Below are 24,089 nucleotides of genomic sequence, written 5' to 3'. Positions count from 1 at the left end.
CTGCAGTCACCTACCTATCTATCCTATACTGGCACCTACTTATCTAAGCTATACTGCAGTCACCTACCTAACCTATACTACAGGCACCTACCTACCTAACCTATACTGCAAGCACTTACCTATCTAACCTATACAGCAGGCACCTACCTATCTAACCTATACTGCAGTCACCTACCTATCTATCCTATACTGGCACCTACTTATCTAAGCTATGCTGCAGTCACTTACCTAAGCTATACTGCAGTCACCTACCTATCTATCCTATACTGGCACCTACTTATCTAGGCTATACTGCAGTCACCTACCTAAGCTATACTGCAGGCACCTACCTACCTAACCTATACTGCAAGCACTTACCTATCTAACCTATACAGCAGGCACCTACCTATCTAACCTATACTGGCACCTTATTATCTAAGCTATACTGCAGTCACCTACCTATCTAACCTATACTGCAGGCAGCTACTTACCAAACCTATACTGCAGGCACCTATCTATCTATCTATCTATCTATCTATCTATCTATCTATCCTATACTGGCATCTACTTATCTAACCTATACTGCAGTTACCTACCTAAGCTATACTGCAGTCACCTACCTAAGCTATACTGCAGTCACCTACCTATCTATCCTATACTGGCACCTACTTATCTAAGCTATACTGCAGTCACCTACCTAACCTATACTACAGGCACCTACCTATACTGCAAGCACTTACCTATCTAACCTATACAGCAGGCACCTACCTATCTAACCTATACTGCAGTCACCTACCTACCTATCTAACCTATACTGTCACCTACCTATCTAAGCAATACTGCAGTCACCTACCTATCTAAGCTATACTGCAGGCACCTACCTATATAACCTATACTGCAGGCACCTACCTATCTAACCTATACTGCAGGCACCTACCTATCTAATTCATACTGGTGGCACCTACATAGCTAACCTAAACTGTGGGCACCTATACCTGGCTCCACGGCGTGGGGGGGGGATTTTTACACCCTCTCCCTGGGTGACATTTAGCCTAGAAACTGCCCTGAACGCAACACGTGGTGTTGAAGTTGGACGTCAGATTGAGCTGCGTCATGCAGCTCTCAAAGCAGCCGCTCCAGGTTAGTGATAGGAAGTCCGGATCTTTTTAAGGATTTGCATCATTTGAATCGGATCATTATGTTATAAAAATGGTGATTACGAGTTCAAAAGTGGACACCAAAGAAAAAGTCAAATATGGCATCCTTTTTGTCTAAACTTTTTTATAGACACCCTAGGGCAGAATTATACTGGTTGACTTCTCTGAGAACACATCAGTATAGTGTGGAGGTGTCAGAATTTGCCCAGTGGTCTCAGTCAATCATGAGGATGTGAAACCATGGAAACCTAAGGACCAATGATTTGTGTTGACACCTTTGATATAAACATTGCTTTACTAGAAGCATCAGGATTAGAATAGAATATGGTCTATTCGATTAAACTGGAAAGAAAATGATTCAAATTGTCTTATCCAAGTCCTGTTTCAGTTCACTCTATTTATTTACACCCTATTTATATCACAGTATCTGGTTCTCTGTTACATTTTTCTGATACTTTTTTTTTTTTTTACAAAACTCAATAGTTTTTTTTACAAAGTCACCAGGCAATAATAATGCTAAATAATGCAACAGTTTTTTTCATTGATGTCAGTGATGAAAGATGGCACTATTACAGAATAAACATACAAATGAAATGATCCACCTGTCTCTCATCCCACTCCTCCTCCTGTTCAGTCAGGGGTGGTAAACGTGTGTCTCACATCAGCCACTGACGTGAATGAACAGCACTATGTGCACTCTGCGATGAGGAGGGAATAGGGAGGTCTCAGCTGTGCTGCTAAGAACCATGTGCTGATTCAGTGGGATACACACTGCTCTCATAAACTAATCACAGGGAAAAGAGCCCTGACTAGTGCTTGGGGCTAACCTGTCACATTCACACCACATTTATTACTCTGGTGGAAAGGAGCATGGCAGAGCTGGAGGTAAGGACCTCTTATACCAGTTTGTACCCTGTGTTATCATGTATCTATGACTCTAGGATGACTGTATTGCTTTAAATGCCTTGCTCTTTCAGTGACCGTTTGACGACCACAGAGTCTCATAGTTTTAGACACTGTTCATACAGATGTTATGTGCATAGGCTCTTTCTTTTCTGTCTTTCTTTCTTTCCAGTAATTGTCTGGATGTTCTAGTACGCTATGTTCTACATTCATATGTATATTAAATCAGAATTTTAGTTGAGAACATCTTTTTTCTATTTCCTTAAAGAATGAATCTGCAGAACAGGAATAGTTTCCATTCTGATTAATCCGTAACTGCATTCCTAATACAATCCACCATCTGTATTTGATACTGATCATTGTCGTGTTTAGCCATAGCTTGTGGTATTGATTTTTTTCTTGTACTATATAAGTATGCCTCTAGAACTATGATTACATACACTTTCAGGTGTGGAAAAGGTCAATGCTCATTGTTCATTGGTTTGTCTGTATATATTAAAGTAGCCCCCTGTTAAAGTTTTGTTCTCACTTAATAAGGTTTATGCAATGTTTATTATATTGTTCTTACAATTTACACCCATACTAAGCTCTATTTTTAGCAAGTGCAATATTCATTTTAAAAAATGAATTTTAGATATTTATGAATGTATTATATTTTAGTTTATATTTTATTTTTATTATATTTATGTATTATACTTTATTGTACTGTTATTATAGTGGACAATGGGAATATAACTGGATTTATTACAAAATTAATTACTTATGTGATGGCAAAGGTGGTTCTGAAAAGCATGAATAACGGTATTGAATGCTTTGAAAATGCATGCACTAAAATTCTTTGGAGGATGATTCCTAATGAATATCAGATGAAAAATAATGCATGCTGCCACATCATAACACAGTACAAATACAAGCGCTCTAGCTCTGATTCTCCCTCAGTAGGTTTACAGAGCTGTGTGTTTCTGAATACTGATAGTCTGGATACTCAGGTGGCTTAGATACAAGCAAGAACTGTAAAATGCCAGCAAGTTTTCTGTCACTGTTGAATTGACTAGCTAACTTTATCCTACAGTTTAGAGATATGTAGACTTTTAACTGCACAATCATGTCTACAGCTTCCTAACATTGCAGTATATATAAAAACAGATGCAATCCTAATTATATGAAACTACCAAGTAGCAGAGAGCATCAATGAGAAATGTGCAGTAACACACATTTGAGCACAGATGTATCTTATCCAGGGCTATATTTTATTGATCTGATTGAATGGCAGTTGTTTTTACATCAAAACGTGTCAAACTGTCACATAATTATATTGTGACAACTTGTATTGCATGACAGTTTGCCCTGTGCATCACTACGTGGTTATGTCATCATGCTATATCAGGAAACAGTAAGTGCGGTCCTTTACAGCATGCATACAGATACAATTATAGCATGTGCAATGAAATAGCTAATTAGCTGTACTCTCATAAGCCTGGATTTTCAGCACTATTTGAAATTCACAATGTAAGCTACATATAGATTATAGAAATGCATTCCTTTAAAAACCTTTTATGATTGCTTTGGGGGATAGTTTGCGTGGTTATCTGCATACAAACGTGCTTCCTTGGCTCTCGGCCAAGCAACATTTCCTCTCCCATGGAGATGGGGGATTGGAAGAATGAGCAGTGGGTGTACAACTGACAAAAAGTGTAGGGGAAACAATGATAGACTTTTAATACCCTAAATCATTGGGAAAAATTGTTTTGACTGATGTCTGCTGTTCGTATTTGGATATTGGAAACTGGAACTATTCCATGAGCTTACAAATGTAAAAGTCTAGTTCTTTTCTTACTTTTTTAGCTCACACTTCATAGGCTATTCTGCTTGTTCAAACTTCATCTTTATGTTAACTTACTACATGGTAAAGCAGATCTTCAGGAAAATATTAAATTGCTAATCCCCCAAACATGAGTATACAAGGAATAAGAAGGTTCCTGTAAACATCTTTGTGTCATTCTTTACCACACAGTCATCCCTTTCTCTTCTGTAGATGATACACTGTGTCTGGAGTCAATGATATAATGTCTATTTGCCTCCTACAATGCTTAATTTAATGGGATGTGGCTATGAAAGTGGCATGATCTGAATTGAGATATAGAGTGTAAAAGTGACCCTGACTAAAGAGGAGTGCCCAGCAGTAGCTGTTAGGTGTAGATTAAAATATTAACACAAGTTTAATGATTATTATGTAAAGGAGCACTAATGAGATGGTGCTGTTCCAATATCTATATTATCAGTTGTGTAATAGTGACAGCGTACATTTCTCCATAGAGTATGTGTGAAGAAAATAACTTCAAACACCATTTTTTTATCTTGTAAACAGCTGATCTGAGATGAAAAACAGTTGTGTCTGTAAGCAGAGCAGGCTGAAACTGGTGCTTGTTTCTTTTCACTTTTGTGAAGTAAAGGAAGGCTGAAATGAGTTAGGAGAGACCATGTGGTGTGGTGCAGAGCGGAGGAACTGTCTTTGCGTCCCTGACATTAACAGCTGAGTTACTGACCCAGATCAGCTGTTTACAAGATTAAAAATGGGTGTTTAGAGCCATTTTTGTTCACACAGGTTCTATGGAGTCCCTATTATACAACTTATAATAGGGATATTGGAGCAGCCTAGTTTTGCCATAGTTCCTCTTTAAAAGACCACTGTTGCAAAAAAAAAAAAATATAATAATAATAAATTCAATTCAAAATACATGTGTAGAAAATTATATTTCTCTTAGTAAAAAAATTTGCTATATACTACTTGTCTCCTATGCTGCTGTCACTTACAGTAGGAAGTTAAAACCTTAACACACCTCACAGGTTTCGGACTAGTCCATGTCCTCATGAGGGAAATCCAGTATTTACTTTATTCTTTACAAAACACTCCCTATAAAGAATCTGTACAAAGGTGTCAACCTGCCTTCCTCCCCATTTGCACACTATTTTGGCAGATGGACTGAGACGCTACTGTTCAGTAAATGCTTTTAAAAATAAAGAAAAAACCTGAGAATCCCCCAAGAGATGGACTGGTCCAAAACCTGTCAAATCCGTCTCAATTTTACTACCTTCTGTAAGTGCCTACAACATTGGCAAAAGTAATTTATAATGCATTTCAGTCTGGAAAAAATTATATTTTACACACATGCACATACATGTATTCTAATTGTTACCATTTTCCGTGATAATAGTCCTTTAAACAGTGTTCTCCAACCCTGTTCTCAAGGCCCACCAACAGTGCATGTTTTGTGGACATCCACAGAGGTAGTTAATCAGCTCTACTAAGGCACTAATTACCTCACCTGTGATTGTGTGTGGTTTTCTGCAAAACATGTACTGTTGGTGGGCCTTGAGGACAGGGTTGGGGAACTCTGCTTTAATAGACATACAGTATGCTATCTTTTAACCATACTGATATGAAACCGCATTTTACACTTCGGAGTTGAGAAAGGATTGGGAAATGTATCTTTTCTAATGTGCGATGTAAACAGCACATAATCATACACATTAAAACTTAAAATTGATACTTTTTACTGAACTACTTTGACTTTATAGCATGAGCTTAAGATACAAAGTACAATAATAATTGCTAGTAAAGTGGGCGGCTCATAGTGCTGTGATATGTAACCACCAAGTAATGGCAATAGCTTATAGCACACAGTAAGTAGTTTGCTTTTTGACTAAAACATTTACAAAAGTGTACTATTAAAAAGTTCTGTTTTTGTTTCACAAATGACAGATTAGCAAGCGGATTTTGCATTGAAGCAGACTCAGGATGTAGGATGGAGATTAATTGACTCCAATGAGTAGAAGATAGAAATGTTCCACTTTCATCATGTCCCATTATTCTCATTAACATCAATCAACCACATCACTTTAGAGATACAAGTCCACTGTCACAACTTGCATACTGACTAATGTCTTAATAGATCTGTCAATGTAAGTTACTTAAGTACTTAATTAAAGCGAACCCGAAGTGGCATATTATAATCCTAATAGGACCCAGAGGCATGTCATGTGCACAATGACATGCCTCTGGATCATTGTATTGCCGCTACCAGCCCCCTTGTGCTGCGCTGCACACCCTTAAAAGATCGCCAGCCTAGCAACAATCTGCTTGTCGCTAGCTGGCTTTATTTATGTGAGGCTGTCAGTCAGCCTCATAGCATCACCCCCCTCGATAACGCACTCCCCCCACCACTCTGCGCCTCTGTTTGCTTCCTCCAATAGGAAGCCAAACCGCAACCCAGGAGTACTTCAAGCAGATTGTCCCTACGCTGGTGATCTTTAAGGGGATGCAGCGCAATGCAGGGGGGGCTGGCATCGGCGGTACTGTGACCCAGAGTCATGTCATTGTGCATGCCTAGGTCCTATTAGGATTATAATATGCCACCTTGGGTTCTCTTTAGTTAAACAAAGTAAAAAAAAAGGTCTACATACAGAAAAAAAGGGTAATCTCAACAACCCCCACAAAAAAACTGTACTAGTAATTAGTACACCGCATTCCAAATTATTATGTATATTGTATTTAAGTGTCATAAAGATTAAAAGTTGTGTTTTTTAATTAAACACAAGCAGGGCCGGCCTTAGGTTTCACAGTGCCCTGAGCGTAACCAGATTTTGGTGCCCCCCAATTCATCCTCTTCGCGTGTGTGCGCGTGCATATAATAGGCAGATCCCCCCTTAGTGTATATAGGCTTAGGCTACTAGTCTTGCAGTCGCAGATCCCCTTTTAGTGTATTTAGGCATCAGATCATCCGCCCCCCCCCCCGCCCCCCTTAGTGTATGTAGCATAAGCATATTCCCCCTTTAGCGTAGGGAGGTTGGGGGTGGGGAGCCTTACATGCCATCAGATAATTCATCAAGCACTCTCATGCCATAAGAAAATTCATCAATTAGTCACATGCCACCAGTTAATTCATCAAGTAGTCACATGCCATCAGATAATTCATCAAGTAGTCACATGCCACCAGTTAATTCATCAAGTAATCACATGCCTTCAGATAATTAATCAAGTAGTCACATGCCATCAGATAATTCATCAAGTCGTCACATGCCACCAGATAATTCATCAATTAGTCACATGCCATCAGATAATTCATCAAGTTGTCGCATGCCATCAGATAATTCATCAAGTAGTCACATGCCATCAGATAATTCATCAAGTAGTCACATGCCATCAGATAATTCATTAAGTAGTCACATGCCACCAGATAATTCATCAATTAGTCACATGCTATCAGATAATTCATCAAGTAGTCACATGCCATCATATAATTCCTCAAGTAGTCACATGCTGCCCAATAAAATTAAAGTTGCAACAGTCAACCAGATAAAATAATTAAGTAGCCAGGTACCTCACAATAAAAAAAATTACACATGCACAGTGGGAGACATGGCAGCACTTTCAAACAAAACTTATACCTGAATGATTTATTTGCATTGATGTGCAGAGCTCCAATAACTGGACTATATTACACAACTAGCATTCACTACAGGCAAAGGGGGGTGTTAGCTTCAGTGATAATGTGTGCCCAAATTATGACCTAATAGACTTCCCCACGGCAGTGATGTACCCCCTTGGGGAAGACCTAACACTAATCTAACGATAAAAACATAATAATCCTCGTGCAGCTAATCAAATAAATGGTATACACATTTCATAAAACAAACAGACAAAAAAGTGACAGCGCTCAAGGATGCACCTGAATTGCAAGCCTACAGAGGCAATGCAGAGCCCTGGAAGCCTCTGGAACTAAATACATGCCTTGAATACAAAATAGATGCACTATCAGGATCAGAACAGCGCTGTGCTCTTCTACTGTATCCTACACCTCCACCAGATTCACTCTGTGAGGTCGACACTCACCAAAAGTGGTGGGCCTGGATTATATAGGCCTTAATACACCTCTGGGGTATTTACAGGCTCCCCTCACCCTCAAACCTCCTGTAGTCTTCCTTATACCAGCACTCCGTCACAGATCATCTGGGCATATTGCATGCATTGTACCTCAACAACAATAAACATCCTCATTGCGCAGCATATTTAAAGAGAATCTGTATTGTTAAAATCGCACAAAAGTAAACATACCAGTGCGTTAGGGGACATCTCCTATTACCCTCTGTCACAATTTCGCCGCTCCCCGCCGCATTAAAAGTGGTTAAAAACTGTTTTAAAAAGTTTGTTTATAAACAAACAAAATGGCCACCAAAACAGGAAGTAGGTTGATGTACAGTATGTCCACACAGAGAAAATACATCCATACACAAGCAGGCTGTATACAGCCTTCCTTTTTAATCTCAAGAGATCATTGTGTGTTTCTTTTCCCCTGCATCTCTCATGCACTGAAGTTTCAGGCTGCTCTTTTTCTTCCTGCAAACAGCTTTGCCCTTGTCTGTAATTTCTCAGTATGTGAAAGCCCAGCCAGCTCAGAGGACGATTTATCCAGCTTGTAAAAGATAAGAGAGAAGAGAGAAGCTGCTCTAATCTAAATAATACACAGGCAGTGTGCACAGAGGGACCTAGAAGGGGGAGTTCATAGCAGAACCACAACACTGAAGAACTTGGCAGCCTTCCAGACACAGGCTGACAAGTCTGACAGGGGAAAGATACATTGATTTATTACAGAGACTGTGATAGCAGAAAGTGCTGCAGTAAGCCAGAACACATTAGAATAGCTTTTGGAACTTGTAGGATGATAAAAAACAGGATGCAATTTTTGTTACGGAGTCTCTTTAAAACCAAGTATCTTTATTACTAGTTTACACTCACATTTGGTGTGGGTTTTGAAAGGCTTGCGGAGTACATTAACGGGGGGTGCGACCTCCCGGGCTGGCCGCCGTTAGATGTATAATCGGGTCCCCGAGCCGTCCTGTGCACCGCTACACCTCCTCCCTGCGCTTCACACACATCCTGGTATCTGCGTTCCAGGACTCATTATAATATCATTCTCGGAGCCCGGTAGCTCACACTTACATAGGCTATTAATTTATACATTCAGACTTCTATACAATATAATACAATAATATTAAAAATACTGATAAAGATTAAAAATAAAAATAAAATAAATTAAAACCTGCCTTATACGTGTCTGCTACTAAAAAAGGATTTATTATGAGAGACTTCTATTATGAGATACTTTTTGCAATAAATCCTTTTTAGTAGCAGACACGTATAAGACAGGTTTTAATTTATTTTATTTTTAATCATTCTCGGTATTTTTAATATTATTGTATTATATTGTGTAGAAGTCTGAATGTATAAATGAATAGCCTATGTAAGTGTGAGCTACCGGGCTCCGAGAATGATATTATAAAGAGTCCTGGAACGCAGATACCAGGATGTGTGTGAAGCGCACGGCGCTGGGAACCCGCCCATGTGGGAGGGGTTTTGCAGCATATAGGAATCGCAACCGCAGAAGGCTCCATCCCCTGAATGAGTCACGTTGGTGACGAAATCGATTGGGAGGAGCCTTATGCGGAAGCCGGAGTACGCGTGGAGGGAGGAGGTGTAGCGGTGCACAGGACGGCTCCGGGACCCGATTATACATCTAACGGCGGCCAGCCCGGGAGGTCGCACGGGGGAGGAGCCCGTTAATGTACTCCGCAAGCCTTTTAAAGCCCACACCAAATGTGAGTGTAAACTAGTAATAAAGATACTTGGTTTTAAATATGCTGCGCAATGAGGATGTTTATTGTTGTTGAGGTACAATGCATGCAATATGCCCAGATGATCTGTGATGGAGTGCTGGTATAAGAAAGACTACAGGAGGTTCGAGGGTGAGGGGAGCCTGTAAATACCCCAGAGGCGTATTAAGGCCTATGTAATCCAGGTCGACCTCACAGGCTGAATCCGGTGGAGGTGTAGGATACAGTAGAAGAGCAGCGCTGTTCTGATCCTGATAGTACATAAAAGAAGAATTGCTCATTCTTAATACAGAAGCGCACCTTAAGAGACTGCATCACCTGGCCTATCGTGAATCTGTGGAAATCCTGTCTGGAACTCCTTTATATATATATTGACTATATTAGTAATAAGATTGATCATATTGGTCCAGAAGGGCCACATAGGAAATATAGTATCCCTTATGTGACTCCTGGGGAGCTTAAGCACTGTGTTATTGGTGTATAACAAAACAGATGCAAATTATGTGCTAATTCTAATCTAAATTTTTTTTTTTTTTGAAAGTGGATGGGAAGCAGTGAATGTAGCTAGCCACAAGTATACTTACATTCGATTTGCACAGTGGGAAACATGGCAGTGCTTTCAAACAAAACTTATACCTGAATTATTTATCTGCATTGATGTGCAGAGCTCCAATAACTGGACTATATTACACAACTAGCACTCACTACAGGCACCGATCACAGCCACAGAGAAGGTGGCAAGATCTGGACAGTAGGACAGCTAGCGAGTGTAAAAGGGACCATGTTGGTCAGAGTACAAGAGGAGACCCCAGCATTGGTCTGATGAATGCTAGGTAAAGATTCAAATATTAACAAAAATGTCAGCATTATTTTTACTAACTACTAGACATATGTTCTTCTTTTAACTATACTGAATATGAAACTATCAGCAATTTCCATTCCGGAGTTGAGGAAGGATTGGGAAATCTTTTCTAAAGTGCGATGTAAACAGCACATAATCATACACATTATAATATAAAAATGATATGTTTTACTGAACTACAGTGACTTTATAGCATAAGCTTTTTATGACTGCCCAGTACAATAATAATTTCTCCTAAAGTGGGTGCTAATAGTGCTGTGCTATGTAAACACAAAGTAATGTGAATAGCTCATAGCAGAAGTAGCTTACTTCTTGACAACAAACATTAGAAAAGTGTACTATTAAAAAGTTCTGGTTTTGTTTCACAACTGACAGATTAGCAAGCAGATTTTGCATTGAAGCAGACTCAGGATGTAGGATGGAGATTTATGGGAATGACTCTAATGAGTGGAAGAGAGGAATTATCTTCTTTCATCATGTCCCATTATTCTCATTAACATCAATCAACCACATCACATGGGGGATGTATTTCCACTGTTACCACATCTTGCATGCTGACTAATGTGTTAATAGATCTGTCAATTTAAGTTACATATGTTCAGTACTTAATTAAACAAAAAATAAATGTCTACCTAGAGAGAAAAGGTAATTATTATTATTATTTAGTATTTATATAGCGCCAACATATTACGCAGCGCTGTACAATGTATATATATATCTTGTCACTAACTGTCCCTCAAAGGAGCTCACAATCTAATCCCTACCATTGCCATATGTCTATATTATGTAGTGTAAGTACTGTAGTCAAGGGCCAATTTTAGGGGGAGCCAATTAACTTATCTATATGTTTTTGGAATGTGGGAGGAAACCGGAGTGCCCGGAGGAAACCCACGCAGACACGGAGAGAACATACAAACTCTTTGCAGATAGTGCCCTGGCTGGGATTCGAACCAGGGACCCAGCCCTGCAAGGCGAGAGAGCTAACCACTACGCCACCGTGCTGCCCTAATCTCAACAACCCCCACAAAAAAACAAAAAAAGAAGACTGTACTAGTTATTAGTACACCATATCCTAAATTATTATGCAAATTGTATTTAAGGGTCATAAAGATGAAATATTTTGTTTTTAAAAGGAACCCTGAGTACAGCGCATTGGTATGCATGTAAGTATACCCATGAATACTTGGTTATACCCTTTCACTCACCTACTGTGAAGTTAAGCTCTCTGTCCCCCAGTCCGACGAAAATTGCATTGAGGCCGGCGACTCTCAGCAAAGTCGCACGGTGTCTCCTCTCCTGCACTGAGCACAAAGACGTGCTGCTCGTGCAGAATTATATGATACATAAATCCCTTAATTACAAATTTCTTTACTTAAAGAGAATCTGTACTGTCCGATTTGTACAATAAAAAAAAATACCAATCGAGTCACTGTGATCTCCTGGATCCCTCTTTGCTGTCTCCGCCACTCCCAGACGCGATCCTGGCTTTTAATCGCCAGTTTTAGGCAGTGTTTACAAACAAAAAACATGGCTGCTAACCAGTAAGTGATGTGTATATATATATATATATATATATATATATATATATATATATATATATATGTATACAGTATATACATTGTGTTACAGTATACTACAAGTTTTTATTACATAGTGAATTAACTGCATTCCAGTCTGAGATTCTCACAGTTTCTCAGCATATGACAGGCAGCTCCCTCCCCCCTCAGCCTCACAAACTGCATCACAGACAAGCTGAAACTGAAAGCAGTCTATGACAAGTAAACAACCCACAAAGAGCCTGCAAGGGGAGTGTATAACGTGTATTCAATTTCATTACAACAGAGGCAGCCCATTCCTCCCTGGGTCGAAAAAGCTTGACAAAGAAAAGAAGATTAGATATATTACAGAGACAGTGCAACTAGAAAAGGCTGCAGTAATCCAGACCACATTAGAACAGGTATAGGAACTTATAGGATAGAAGAAATAAGGCTGACATTTTTGTTACAGAGTCTCTTAGAGCAATTTTACATTGATGGACAGATACAGTATGCTCAATCTGTCATCTTTGTTTAATGGAAGCTGCCATGCTGCTTTCTGCTAATTCTTAAAACAACATTTTGTGAATAGCTTATAATTCTTAGTAACATTTGTCACTTGCTATATACATTAAAGGGTTATTTTTGACTATAAAATCTCCTGAAAGTGAAAATTCTTGTGTTGCTGGAGTAGGTATGTGGTTTCTGTTATGCTGCTCTGTATACGCTTATTGGGAAGGGTAGGGATTACCCCTTATCACCTTTCCCTTTCCCATGATCACAGGGGGTTATAGTGTATAAATATGCTGAGTGATAACAGGCCCAGATTTACCTCACAGGAGCCTGGCACTCTAGACCAGTGTTGCCAACCTTTCCAAAAAATTTTACTGACAAAGATCTAAAAATTTACTGACACAAACCCTGCGGCGCACGCTGCCCAAAAATGGGCCTGGCCATGTAATAGAACATGGGCGTGGTCATGGGTGGAGCCATATATACATGAACTTAGCAGTGGTGTAAGTGGGCCTGTTCAGCAAAAAGTTTGCTGTAGCCCCCCTTTCCTACAAAAAAAGAAGCCCACAAGAAACACTCGCCAGGAGCATTGTGCGCTCACGTGGTTCCCAATAGAATTGTACTGTGCCGTGTGCCCACGCAGAGTGCACCTGGTGATGGGAGCACAATCAAGGAGGCCCACAAATGCCAAGACTGGGCATGTGCAGTAGCTGCAACTAGAGCTCTAGTCGCAGCGCTTTCAGAGCAGGCAACAAGTAAGCGACCCAGGGGACAATGAGGGACCTGAAAGACTACAGTGTGCTGGAAGAAGCCCCAGGTAAGTAAAACATCACCTTTTTTGGTGCCAATTCAGTGGTACTTTAATGCAGATTACATTTCTTTCCACTATCTGAACCTGTGGCTTCTTCCTGACCCCTGTAATCTATATGTTTCCCTGGTTTCCATCTGGTCTGGTCTATTCTCCAGCAGTCAGCTCTGGTAAAGGACTACTGCACATGCATAGCCCTGGCCGTGCACCTCCTTGGTTGCGTTCGTGGCCAGGAGCATTCTGTGCCTTAGTAGTTACAAGCTTTAACTAATTTTGCAGGTGCAGTACGCTGCTCGCCACAGGAATGTGACCAAGGAGATCCATGGCTAGGGCCAGTGCTATGCTGTAGTACCCTACTACTGGTGCTGACAGTGGTTATTGACAGAACAGCTCGGGAGAACACAGAGAGGCTTACAGGAGGAAACCCCAGGTAAGTATATATGCTTGCATGTGCGCCATCTCAGCAGGCACCAGTGAAAGGAAACTTAAAGGGAATCTTAAAGAGACACTGAAGCGAAAAAAAAAATATGATATAGTGAATTGGTTGTGTACTATGAATAATTACTAGAAGATTAGCAGCAAAGAAAATATTCTCATACTTTTATTTTCAGGTATATAGTGTTTTTTCTAACATTGTATCATTCTATAATATGTGCAGATTACACAACACTCAGCATTCAAAATGAGTCTTTCAGAGCAGTCTGTGAAGTAATGACCTCTCCTCTAGCAGAGAAAAAGTAAACAGTTTACTTACAGTTGAGATAATAAAAGTCAGATAACAGCCCTCTCCACGACTAATTTAGTCGGAGAGCTTAAAGCCCCATCTACACCATGGGACATTGCAGCAATCCGGCGGCTCGATTAGCTGCCGGATCGCCTCTTCCGCGTGCCCGCCGCGTCCCCGCTCGCCGCGCGTGCACCGCATTCGATTCCCCGCTCGTGCCCGCTCGTCCCCGCCGGCACCGCTTATCTCCCGCACGATTCCCTGCCATTGTCCCCTCGCGGGGATCGAGCAGGGAATCGGCGGTGCGGAGATCCGTCCTGTCGGATCTTATCAATCGAGCCGCATCAGCGGCTCAATTGATAAGGAGCATCGCGGCCGCATCTACTCGTGTAGATGCGGCTTTTTGGCTTGTTTGCATAGAGATAACAACTGGAGTTTCTCAACTCTTCCTGTACTGGAAACAATTAGACTGATGTATCTGATCTTAATGTTTTATTTCTTAGCTGTACTACACATACAAATCATAATATCATCATTTTTTTTCCGCTTCAGTGTCTCTTGAAGTCACATAAAAAAAAAAAAGATTTTAGCTTACCTGGGGCTTCTTCCAGCCCCCTGGACTTCTATGCCCACAACGTCCTTCTGATACCCTCCGGTCAGCAGTGGCGACCCCACTGCGCATGTGCAGCCCCAAGCTGCGCGCACCCTAGTTGCGCTCCTGTGGCAGGGAACATTCTGCGCATATGCAGTACATGTAACTCACTACTGTGCAGAACACGCCCAGCACTGGGAGTGAAACCAGGGTGTGTGGGGCTCAGGGACGCGAATGCGCAGTAGCCACTGGCTGGCTGCGACAGGCCAGCTTTGTGGAGGTCGCCACGGCTGGCCAGAGAGTATCAGGAGGATGTTAAGTGTTCCTTGATCCATCTTCCTACCACGGGAGCACAGAGCGGCGCACAACAGGCATGAACGAGAAATTGTGGGTTGCAAGCAAAATCACAACAAAAGTCACATTGTGGGTATGTGCCTTTAGGGTTAATAGAAATTAAAGAATACCAGAGGGAAAAACAGGTAGCAGGCGTATACTGTTACCTGTCCTGATCCCCGTCGCTCTCCCCATTCACTTCTCAGCCCCTCATAACTCACCTAAAAGGCCCTTGGATCCAGGCCTGTGGAGTCGGAGTTGGAGTCGTGGAGTCGGAGCAATTTTGGGTGCCTGGAGTCGAAGTCGGGAAAAAATGCACCGACTCCGACTCCTAATGAATTTGTAACTGTAATTAAAATAGAAAATATGATAAAATGTTCTATTTCTCAGATAATAGTCATTAAAAATAATGTATATATACAGTATATAGTATATAGTAATAGCTGTGCTCAGTCCACAAAAATGAAAAAACCAATAAAAAATAGTTACTTGTGCTGCTTCAATAAAGCAGTCCCTGTATTTTTAAAGTCAGATATACATATCTGATTGTGACTGTACAGTATATATGATGTGTACACAGGAATCTCTTATATATACTAAATAACGTCTATGCTGTAAGAATAAAGCCTGATGTGTAGCCATGTCACTAATAGAGATGGTCAATGAGATGGAAATAATTCTGCATTGATGCTGGTTTATGCAAATGTATGCACTCTCTTTACTCATGAAATCAATTAATTTGATATGTTGTTAAAATTTGGTTTGGTGACTACAAATTAAAGGGTACCTAAGACGGATGAAAAGAAGAGTGTTATACATACCTGGGGCTTCCTCCACCCCTCTTCAGGCTAATCAGTCCCTCGCTGTCCACCTCCACCACCTGGATCTTCTGCTACGAGTCCCGGTAATTCAGCCAGTCAAAGCAGTCTGGCTACGTGCCGCTTCCACAGCCAGGAGCATTCTGCACCTGCGCAATAGTGCTGCGCAGGTGTAGTACGCCCCTAGCGGCGGAGTGTGCGCACTACACCAGACTGGCTCAACTACCTGGACTCATAGCAGAAGATCCAGGTGGCGAAGGAGGACAGCGAGGGATTGATTAGCCTGAAGGGGGCTGGAGGAAGCCCCAGCTATGTATAAAACTTTAATTTCAGCTGTCTCAGGTTTACTTTGGTACACAGTAGTACTATACTCTACATATGCACTCCCCACAGAGCTGCAGGGAATCCACTGAGAATGTTGTGCACATTGAACAGAGAGGTGTTGTCTGTCACCCATAAACCTTGTTCAGATTGTGCATGAAGAATGTGTAATAGAGAAAGAATCTCCTCATCCCCCTGCAGAGTACCTGCACATCACTCTTACATGTACCCACAGTTACATTGCCTAGGGCCTGATAGATGATCTTTGTTCCGGTCTGTAGCTTAGAAAACAAGTAAACAAAGAGACCGAGAGCCCAATATGGTGTAGTAAGTTGATACAAATGGAGAAGAATTGAAAGTACGTGGTAAATATACTCACAAGTCTGGGTCACCACAAAGGCAACCACTGAGAATGCAGGTGGGGATAATTTGAACCTGACCCCACTCAGGTATTAAAAAGTCGCTCTCTGTAGAAAAATGGGGAAACACCCCTCCACCCAGGGTGGACTGTATAGTGATAAAACAAAAGTAACAGAGGCGCCAACAAGTGTAAAATGGTTAAAAACAGTTTAAAAGGAGGGGTGTAGGTGGATACACCTCTCAGGTAAAAATAGACCAGCCACTACGCTGTTAATAAATGACAGTACTATTTATTGGGGATTCTCCAAGCATGCAACGCGTTTCACGGGCAAAGCTCCCGCTTCATCAGGCAATCGAATAGGAGAAACACTGGGGGGAGAAACAAACAGAAGAAAAATATGCCAGGGAACGCTTGATTTACAGACAAGACAGAAAACGCTAGACATTTTTATACACATTGTATATGAAATTATATATGAACTCACATGCACAGTATAAATGAACAATCTTTTACTGTAGATGTTGTTACTATGATTTAAATCCTCGGACTATGTAAAATATCACAAATTATGGACACCCATCTATGTCACCTGGTATCATAGAAAACCTATGCTCAATAACCTTCTATATACTACTCTTTCAGGTATGGTCAGTTTAGTGGAAGCCATTATGTGAAGGTCTTAGTGCCTAATCATATGGAATATGCCCAATTGGAATAATATACAGAGCCATTTGGCTCTGTATATTATTCCAATTGGGCATATTCCATATGATTAGGCACTAAGACCTTCACATAATAGCTTCCACTAAACTGACCATACCTGAAAGAGTAGTATATAGAAGGTTATTGAGCATAGGTTTTCTATGATACCAGGTGACATAGATGGGTGTCCATAATTTGTGATATTTTACATAGTCCGAGGATTTAAATCATAGTAACAACATCTACAGTAAAAGATTGTTCATTTATACTGTGCATGTGAGTTCATATATAATTTCATATACAATGTGTATAAAAATGTCTAGCGTTTTCTGTCTTGTCTGTAAATCAAGCGTTCCCTGGCATATTTTTCTTCTGTTTGTTTCTCCCCCCAGTGTTTCTCCTATTCGATTGCCTGATGAAGCGGGAGCTTTGCCCGTGAAACGCGTTGCATGCTTGGAGAATCCCCAATAAATAGTACTGTCATTTATTAACAGCGTAGTGGCTGGTCTATTTTTACCTGAGAGGTGTATCCACCTACACCCCTCCTTTTAAACGGTTTTTAACCATTTTACACTTGTTGGCGCCTCTGTTACTTTTGTTTTATCACATTGTTCCGGTCTGTATCTTTTACAAGTACTCTTACCAAGGACTAGTTTTAGTCTAAAGGGAATAAAAAGCGTTGGCAGTTAAGAGACGAATTTCATGTTACATACTGTTAATCAACAAAATTGTAATATGCAAATTAGAGGAGTCGGAGTCGGTGGAATCCTAAACTGAGGAGTCGGAGTCGGTGGATTTTTGGACCGACCCCACAGCCCTGCTGGGATCCTCATCTGGTCTGCTGTTTTGAACTTGACTGCATAGTGTGCTGTAGGACGCCAGCAGCCTGACCATCGCCTGTGCAGTGGAGTTTGACTCACCCAACCAGAAGAGGATCCCGGGGGCTTTGCGATGAGTTACCGGGAGGGGGGGGGGGGAGATGGGCTGAGAGGAGAACGAAAGGGGAGGCTGTTAGCAGTAGGCATCAGCACAAGTAACAGTATATGCCTGCCCCCCCCCCAAATGTTTTGACCTCTAGTATCCTAAAGGAGAGGAGAAATAAAGCTGCAGGAGGGGAGCTGACTTAAAGGAGTTGTCAGGCATATTTGAATAAAATAAACGCTACTTACCGGGGGCTTCCTCCAGCCCCAAGCTCCCAGGACCTCCTTCACCGCTGTCAATCACCGCCACGTGCTCCGGAGCGGACTGCGCAGGCGCAGAACTACTGCGCCTGCGCAGTCCGCTCCTGCCCATGTGTCGGTGATTCACAGTGCCGATCGCGCAGGCGCAGTACAGGAGGGCGACCTCCAGGTTGCTCTGACGTCATCGCCGAGGACCGGGTCGGAGCTCCGGCAAACAGCTGCGGGCAGAGCTGCGGCGAGGGAGGTCCTGGGAGCTTGGGGCTGGAGGAAGCCCCCGGTAAGTAGCGTGTTTTTTATTCAAATATGCCTGACAACTCCTTTAACAAGCTGAACCAGGCTATGGCTGGAGCATCTATGCCCATAAAAAGGCTCCCTTCCCCCCATGATTCCTGTGTGCAGTCTCCCTGTAGACCAGAGGGCTAATTAGGACAGTGAATGTAGCAAAAGAAAACCAGGGGGGAGAGGCTCACATGAAGAGACTGTTCCTGTCTGTCCCCAGGGGGGAGAGACTCACATGAAGAGACTGTTCCTGCCTGTCCCCAGGGAGAGAGAACTGCTTTCAGCACGTGGGACAAGGCAGCCAGCAACTACAGACAACTGGAGAGTAGTGTACAGAATCATTCAGCACAAACCTTTCTGTGCTGGGTCTGTGGGACGCTGCCCTGGTTGTGGCTGGCACTCCTGATGCTGGATGGCTGGCTGCACTGCAAACACATGAGCTCTGATCTGTCTCACGTTCCTCCTTTGCTTTGCTTGTGAGAGAGAGGTGGACCCGGAGCCTGACTGGCAGCAAGGATAGAGGAGGCTGGGAAAGACCAAGGCTGGAATCTGGGCTGCGATTGGCTGGCTGTACAAAGAGAGGAGACTGACTGTAATCTCTGTCAGCTCTGTCTCTGCTGTGAGGAAAGGACTCCCCGGCTGGAAGCCACGCCCCCGCCTGTGTATTTTTACAGACAGCAGCAACACAGCTACGGATTTCACGGGCAGGGAAAATTGATACATTTTTTACTGACAATCCGTAAATTCACGGACGGTTGGCAACACTGCTCTAGACTTCATCCTTCATAAACCTAAAAAGCCCCCTCAAACTACACCACAAGTGTGCTGGCTGGCCTAGCTGTCACTTCTCCCTTACTTCCCTTGCCCATCATAGGTAGTTACAGCTGTCCTATAATATCAGGTAGCAGGAGGTGCGTACATGTAATAAAGGTGCCTGGAAAAAAAGGTGCTGGATATTGCCACTAGTAGATTATCAGTAAAATTATATATATTCTACTACTTATTTCTGAACCAACTTGTCTTTGGAAGTGCTTGGAAACCCGAGTACTTCAGAAGCCTTCACGAGAACTCCCAGATTGGGACACCTGAGCCTGCCTGTGACGGTGGTGAGAGTCTGAGCAGGCATGGTGTTTACCAGCTTGCATTTACTGTGTGGCAGCTGCTAGCTTGATATGCTTGTCATATTTGCCAAACTGTAAACACTCAATTCAATTGCACTACTATTGCATGTGTGTCTGTTGTGAGTGATCCATAGCCGGCAGTGTGTGCCTTCAGGGATGGTTGACACTGCCGTGTGTTATTCCTTTAAAGGCCAATGGGTGGTTGTTATACCATGGTGATGTTCAATAAAGTTGCAAGTTCTGTTTGAAGACATCTGTGAATTGGTATTATTTGTGATCGTGAATTATCACAGAATGGCTCCTCATTTAATGAGGTAGCATAACAACCATATTCAGCAAGTGCTCCTTTGTATATTGAATTATTATGTTATCCGGCCTTAAAACTTTAGTGTTTACCTATGAGCAGAGAGCCATGGCAGAGCTCACAGCTCTGATTCACAGCTGCTGATAAGACCTACTTGGACACTTAGATCTGACTAACCAAACACAGAAAGCACAGCAGTGAATTTCTTAAGCAACTATATGTGGAATAAAGACTTTTCATTGTGTGCTGTGCAGGTGTTCAGGACTGCTTTCAACAGGGTATTCAAAGAATGGATGCTAAGAAGAACCAGTGACAAGGAATACATTGGATGGAATATTACCACACAAATTTGCTAGGGAATTAGGTTTCTACAGTAGCTATATCAAATACATATTAATAATTTGATCTCAATAGCCAGTTCTGACATTTCTGGTATTAACAATCCCCTCATGGTCTGTAGACACAGAATAATCTCATGAGATCTTTGATGTATACGCAATATATTGTGTTATTCCATGAAAAATGCAGGACCATGGATTGTAGCTTGGCAAAGAAATGCTGATGTATTGGAATTGGAAATGTTTGAAAAATATAGAAGAGCTAAGAAAGTGTATCTGTCATATGTATATTAATGCAACCAAACCATGACTGGAGAAATGACATCTAATATTTGATGCCTTTCTATACAAAAAAGAATCCGTAGTGTACAGTATAATTATATTTGAAAAAGATTACATAAATCTCTGGGGATTTCCGTTCTTAAATGTTTAATACTTTTATTCTATAAGGGAAATTAAAAAATATATATTTAATATATACAATTTCTATTTTTGTTAACTTTAAAATAGTTCAGAGTTGCTAATATCCTTATTTTTCTGAATAAAGGGAAAGCAGTACTTTGGTTGGGTCATGTATAACAATAAGTTCTGCACTGGAAGCAAAACTATGTCAAACTTGACACAGTTGCCCTGATTGAATAAAACATTTTTCTCTCAGGGGAAGCTTTCTTATCTTATTTTAATATAATTTTAGGATCTAGCAAATGAAAAAGTAAAACGTATTATGAAATTTTAGTTAATTTGAGACAGTGAATTTTGAGTACTTTTCTCTTTGCTGGGGAGTTGGATGATGAAAATGGATTTTATTGTTAAAGGGAATCAGAGAGGAATGATTTGTTAAAATAGAAAAAGATTTTATACATACCTGGGGCTTCTTCCAGCCCCATAAGCCTGGATCGCTCCCACGCCGCCATCCTCCGCTTCCTGGATCCGCCGGTACCGGCCAATTGTCCGCATCACAGGGGCTCCCTCCATACACGCACGCATGCGGCTGCGCAGTAGGCAGCCACACGCGTATCTGTATGGAGGGAGCCCCCTGTGATGCAGAGAATTGGCCGCGTCTGCCAGCCGTCTGGCGGTAATGACGGGACCCGGTATCGGCGGATCCAGGCAGCTGAGGACGGCGGCGTGGGAGTGATCCGTGCATATGGGGCTAGAGGAAGCCCTAGGTATGTATAAAATCTTTTATTGGTCCTCTCTGGTTCTCTTTAAGCCATGAAATCCCAGTGAGAAAACTGAAGTATATTGAATTGGGGCTAAAGCAAACTAAAGTAAAATTGCATTGTATACAGCCTTACCATCCCCATAGTGCTCATCTAAAAATAACACTGTAAAGAGCTAACTGGACCTGGCTTTCTCATGCACTTATGCATACAGATGGTTTGTAACACACAGCAACACCCCATGCACCAACATGACTATACACCAACACAGTTCAGCATTGGAGCAGAAGCTGTCTTAGCATTAAGTGGCTGGAAAGGAGGTGAAGTCCAGCCTCCTTTATGTAACCAAGGTGAATGAGGGTTTCAGGGCTTTGTAGGGCATGGTCTATGTGACTATAAGACTTTAATGCAGGGTTATGTATAGTGATGTGGGTGGGAGTGTGGCTATGTTTGCTTCTGCCATGAGAACTATTTTTAACCACTGAATTCTATCTGGACGGATATTTCCATCCAGATAGCCTGGCCTGCTGCCGCTAAGCCTGGCGAACGAACACGCACGCTCCTGCCGCCTTCCGTTAGCCCGGAGATCAATGAATGGGAACACAGTTCCCCATATGAAAGACCGACGCTGTCAACGAGATGGCTTTGTCTTTCATAAATCCCCTTCTGCCCCATCCACGCTTTACTTCCACTTGCATAGTAATACTACGCATGCAGAAGTAAGCTCCGAGGGCATCTTGTGGCCAAATAGTAAAATTACATCTGGAAATAAAAATTTCCAGATAATGACGCTTTTTACTGTTAAAAGTAGTCCCTTACCTTCCACTGTCCCCAATAGCTACACAAAAAAAATGTTGTACAAAAAAAATACAAGAAAAAAAAATAGTTACCTTATGGACTGAACTTTTATAATATGTATGTAGTAAGGTATAGTACTGTTATTTTTTAAATTATAGTCTTGTAATCAGTGATGGATGCAAAACTGAAAAAAATGCACCATTATTTCCAAATAAAATATTGGCGCCATACAATGTGATATGGACATAGTGGTGTAATAACTGGGACAAATGAGCAAATAAAATACATGGGTTTTAATTACGGTAGCATGTATTAATTTCAAACTATAATGGCCAAAACTGAGAAATAATGAATTTTTTTCCATTTCTTTCTTAATTTTCCTGTTAAAATGGATTTAGAATAAAATAATTCTTAGCAAAATGTACACCAAAAGAAAGCCTAAATGGTGGTGGAAAAAACAAGATATAGATCATTTCAGTGTGATAAGTAGTGATAAAGTTATTGGCGAATGAATGTCAGGTGAAAGTTGCTTGGATGCATAAGGTGAAACAACACTGTAGGCTAAAGTGGTTAAAGTGGTGTAAAATGCCTACTAGTAAATTCTTGTACATAGTCCTAGGTACAATAGAAATAATTTAAATAGAACTCCCCCAGACCCCCACAATGTTTTATATATTATTAGAAGTACTTAGCTGATCCTACTGTTATTGCTGGGAAAGAGGCCTCCTCCCTGGTAGTGTGCATATAGTTTAAAAAATAAAGGTATCCCAGGTGTCACTCTTTCATAAATGATGTGCATGTCCATCTGGAAATGCAGTGTGTAATCCAGGGATAAAAAGAGAAGCAGGCACATGTGTACAATTATCCCTATTCATTTTAATGGTTTTAAATGTATTAAGACGAAGAGGATCAGGCACAACAGCCAAGCAAGATACACTATTTCAAAGGGAGTAAAGATAATAGCCTCTATGTGGCTCTGATTATTAGGGATGAACAGAAACGTCTAAGAAATCCTCACTGACCCAGGAGGAAGTGAAAGTCATTCTGGCAATGAAATCTACCAGCTTCCAATTAGAGTTGGGCCGAACGGTTCGCCGGCGAACGTGGTTCGCGCGAACTTAGGTGGTTCGCGTGCGGCTGCCGCACGCGAACGTTTTGCGGAAGTTCGGTTCACCCCATAATGCACCTGAGGGTCAACTTTGACCCTCTACATCACAGTCAGCAGGCCCAGTGTAGCCAATTAGGCTACACTAGCCCCTGGAGCCCCACCCCCCCTTATATAAGGCAGGCAGCGGCGGTCATTACGGCCACTCGTGTGCCTGCATTAGAGAGAGTAGGGCGAGCTGCTGTCTGTCTCTAGGGAAAGATTAGTTAGGCTTAGCTTTTCCTGGCTGCATACCTGTTCTGTTCAGTGAGCCCTCAGCCCACTGCATACCTGTACTGTGATCCTGCCACTGCATACCTGTTCAGTGATCCTGCCAGTGCATACCTGTTCTGTGAACCCACCCACCACCACTGCATACCTGTTCAGTGATCCTGCCACTGCATACCTGTTCATTGATCCTGCCACTGCATACCTGTTCTGTGAACCCACCCACCACTGCATACCTGTTCAGTGATCCTGCC

At 41.7% G+C, this 24,089-nt stretch overlaps 2 protein-coding genes across 5 annotated transcripts in view; one reads left to right on the top strand and one right to left on the bottom strand.

The window, feature by feature from the left end:
• Nucleotides 1-19,209, bottom strand: part of LOC137504293 (hematopoietic prostaglandin D synthase-like) — a 277,276-nt gene extending 258,067 nt beyond the window's left edge. For 2 of the 3 annotated variants that reach the window (XM_068232521.1, XM_068232510.1), the window contains exon 1: nucleotides 19,093-19,209. The gene's annotated coding sequence lies outside the window, so the exon portion shown is untranslated. Of the gene's footprint in view, nucleotides 1-15,298; nucleotides 15,424-19,092 lie in introns of all 3 variants that reach the window. The other variant, XM_068232531.1, reaches the window with a different exon arrangement.
• Nucleotides 1,833-24,089, top strand: part of LOC137504278 (melanopsin-B-like) — a 222,715-nt gene continuing 200,458 nt past the window's right edge. For both annotated transcript variants that reach the window (XM_068232490.1, XM_068232473.1), the window contains exon 1: nucleotides 1,833-2,021. Coding sequence is in view for 1 of the 2 variants with exons in the window: in XM_068232473.1 (XP_068088574.1) it covers nucleotides 2,007-2,021 (15 nt within the window). In the remaining variant the exon portion in view is untranslated. The remainder of the gene's footprint in view (nucleotides 2,022-24,089) is intronic.

Source organism: Hyperolius riggenbachi, chromosome 1, assembly GCF_040937935.1.
Source record: "Hyperolius riggenbachi isolate aHypRig1 chromosome 1, aHypRig1.pri, whole genome shotgun sequence".
In the NCBI taxonomy this organism is placed as follows: domain Eukaryota; kingdom Metazoa; phylum Chordata; class Amphibia; order Anura; family Hyperoliidae; genus Hyperolius; species Hyperolius riggenbachi.
This window is presented reverse-complemented; position numbering and strand designations above follow the sequence as displayed.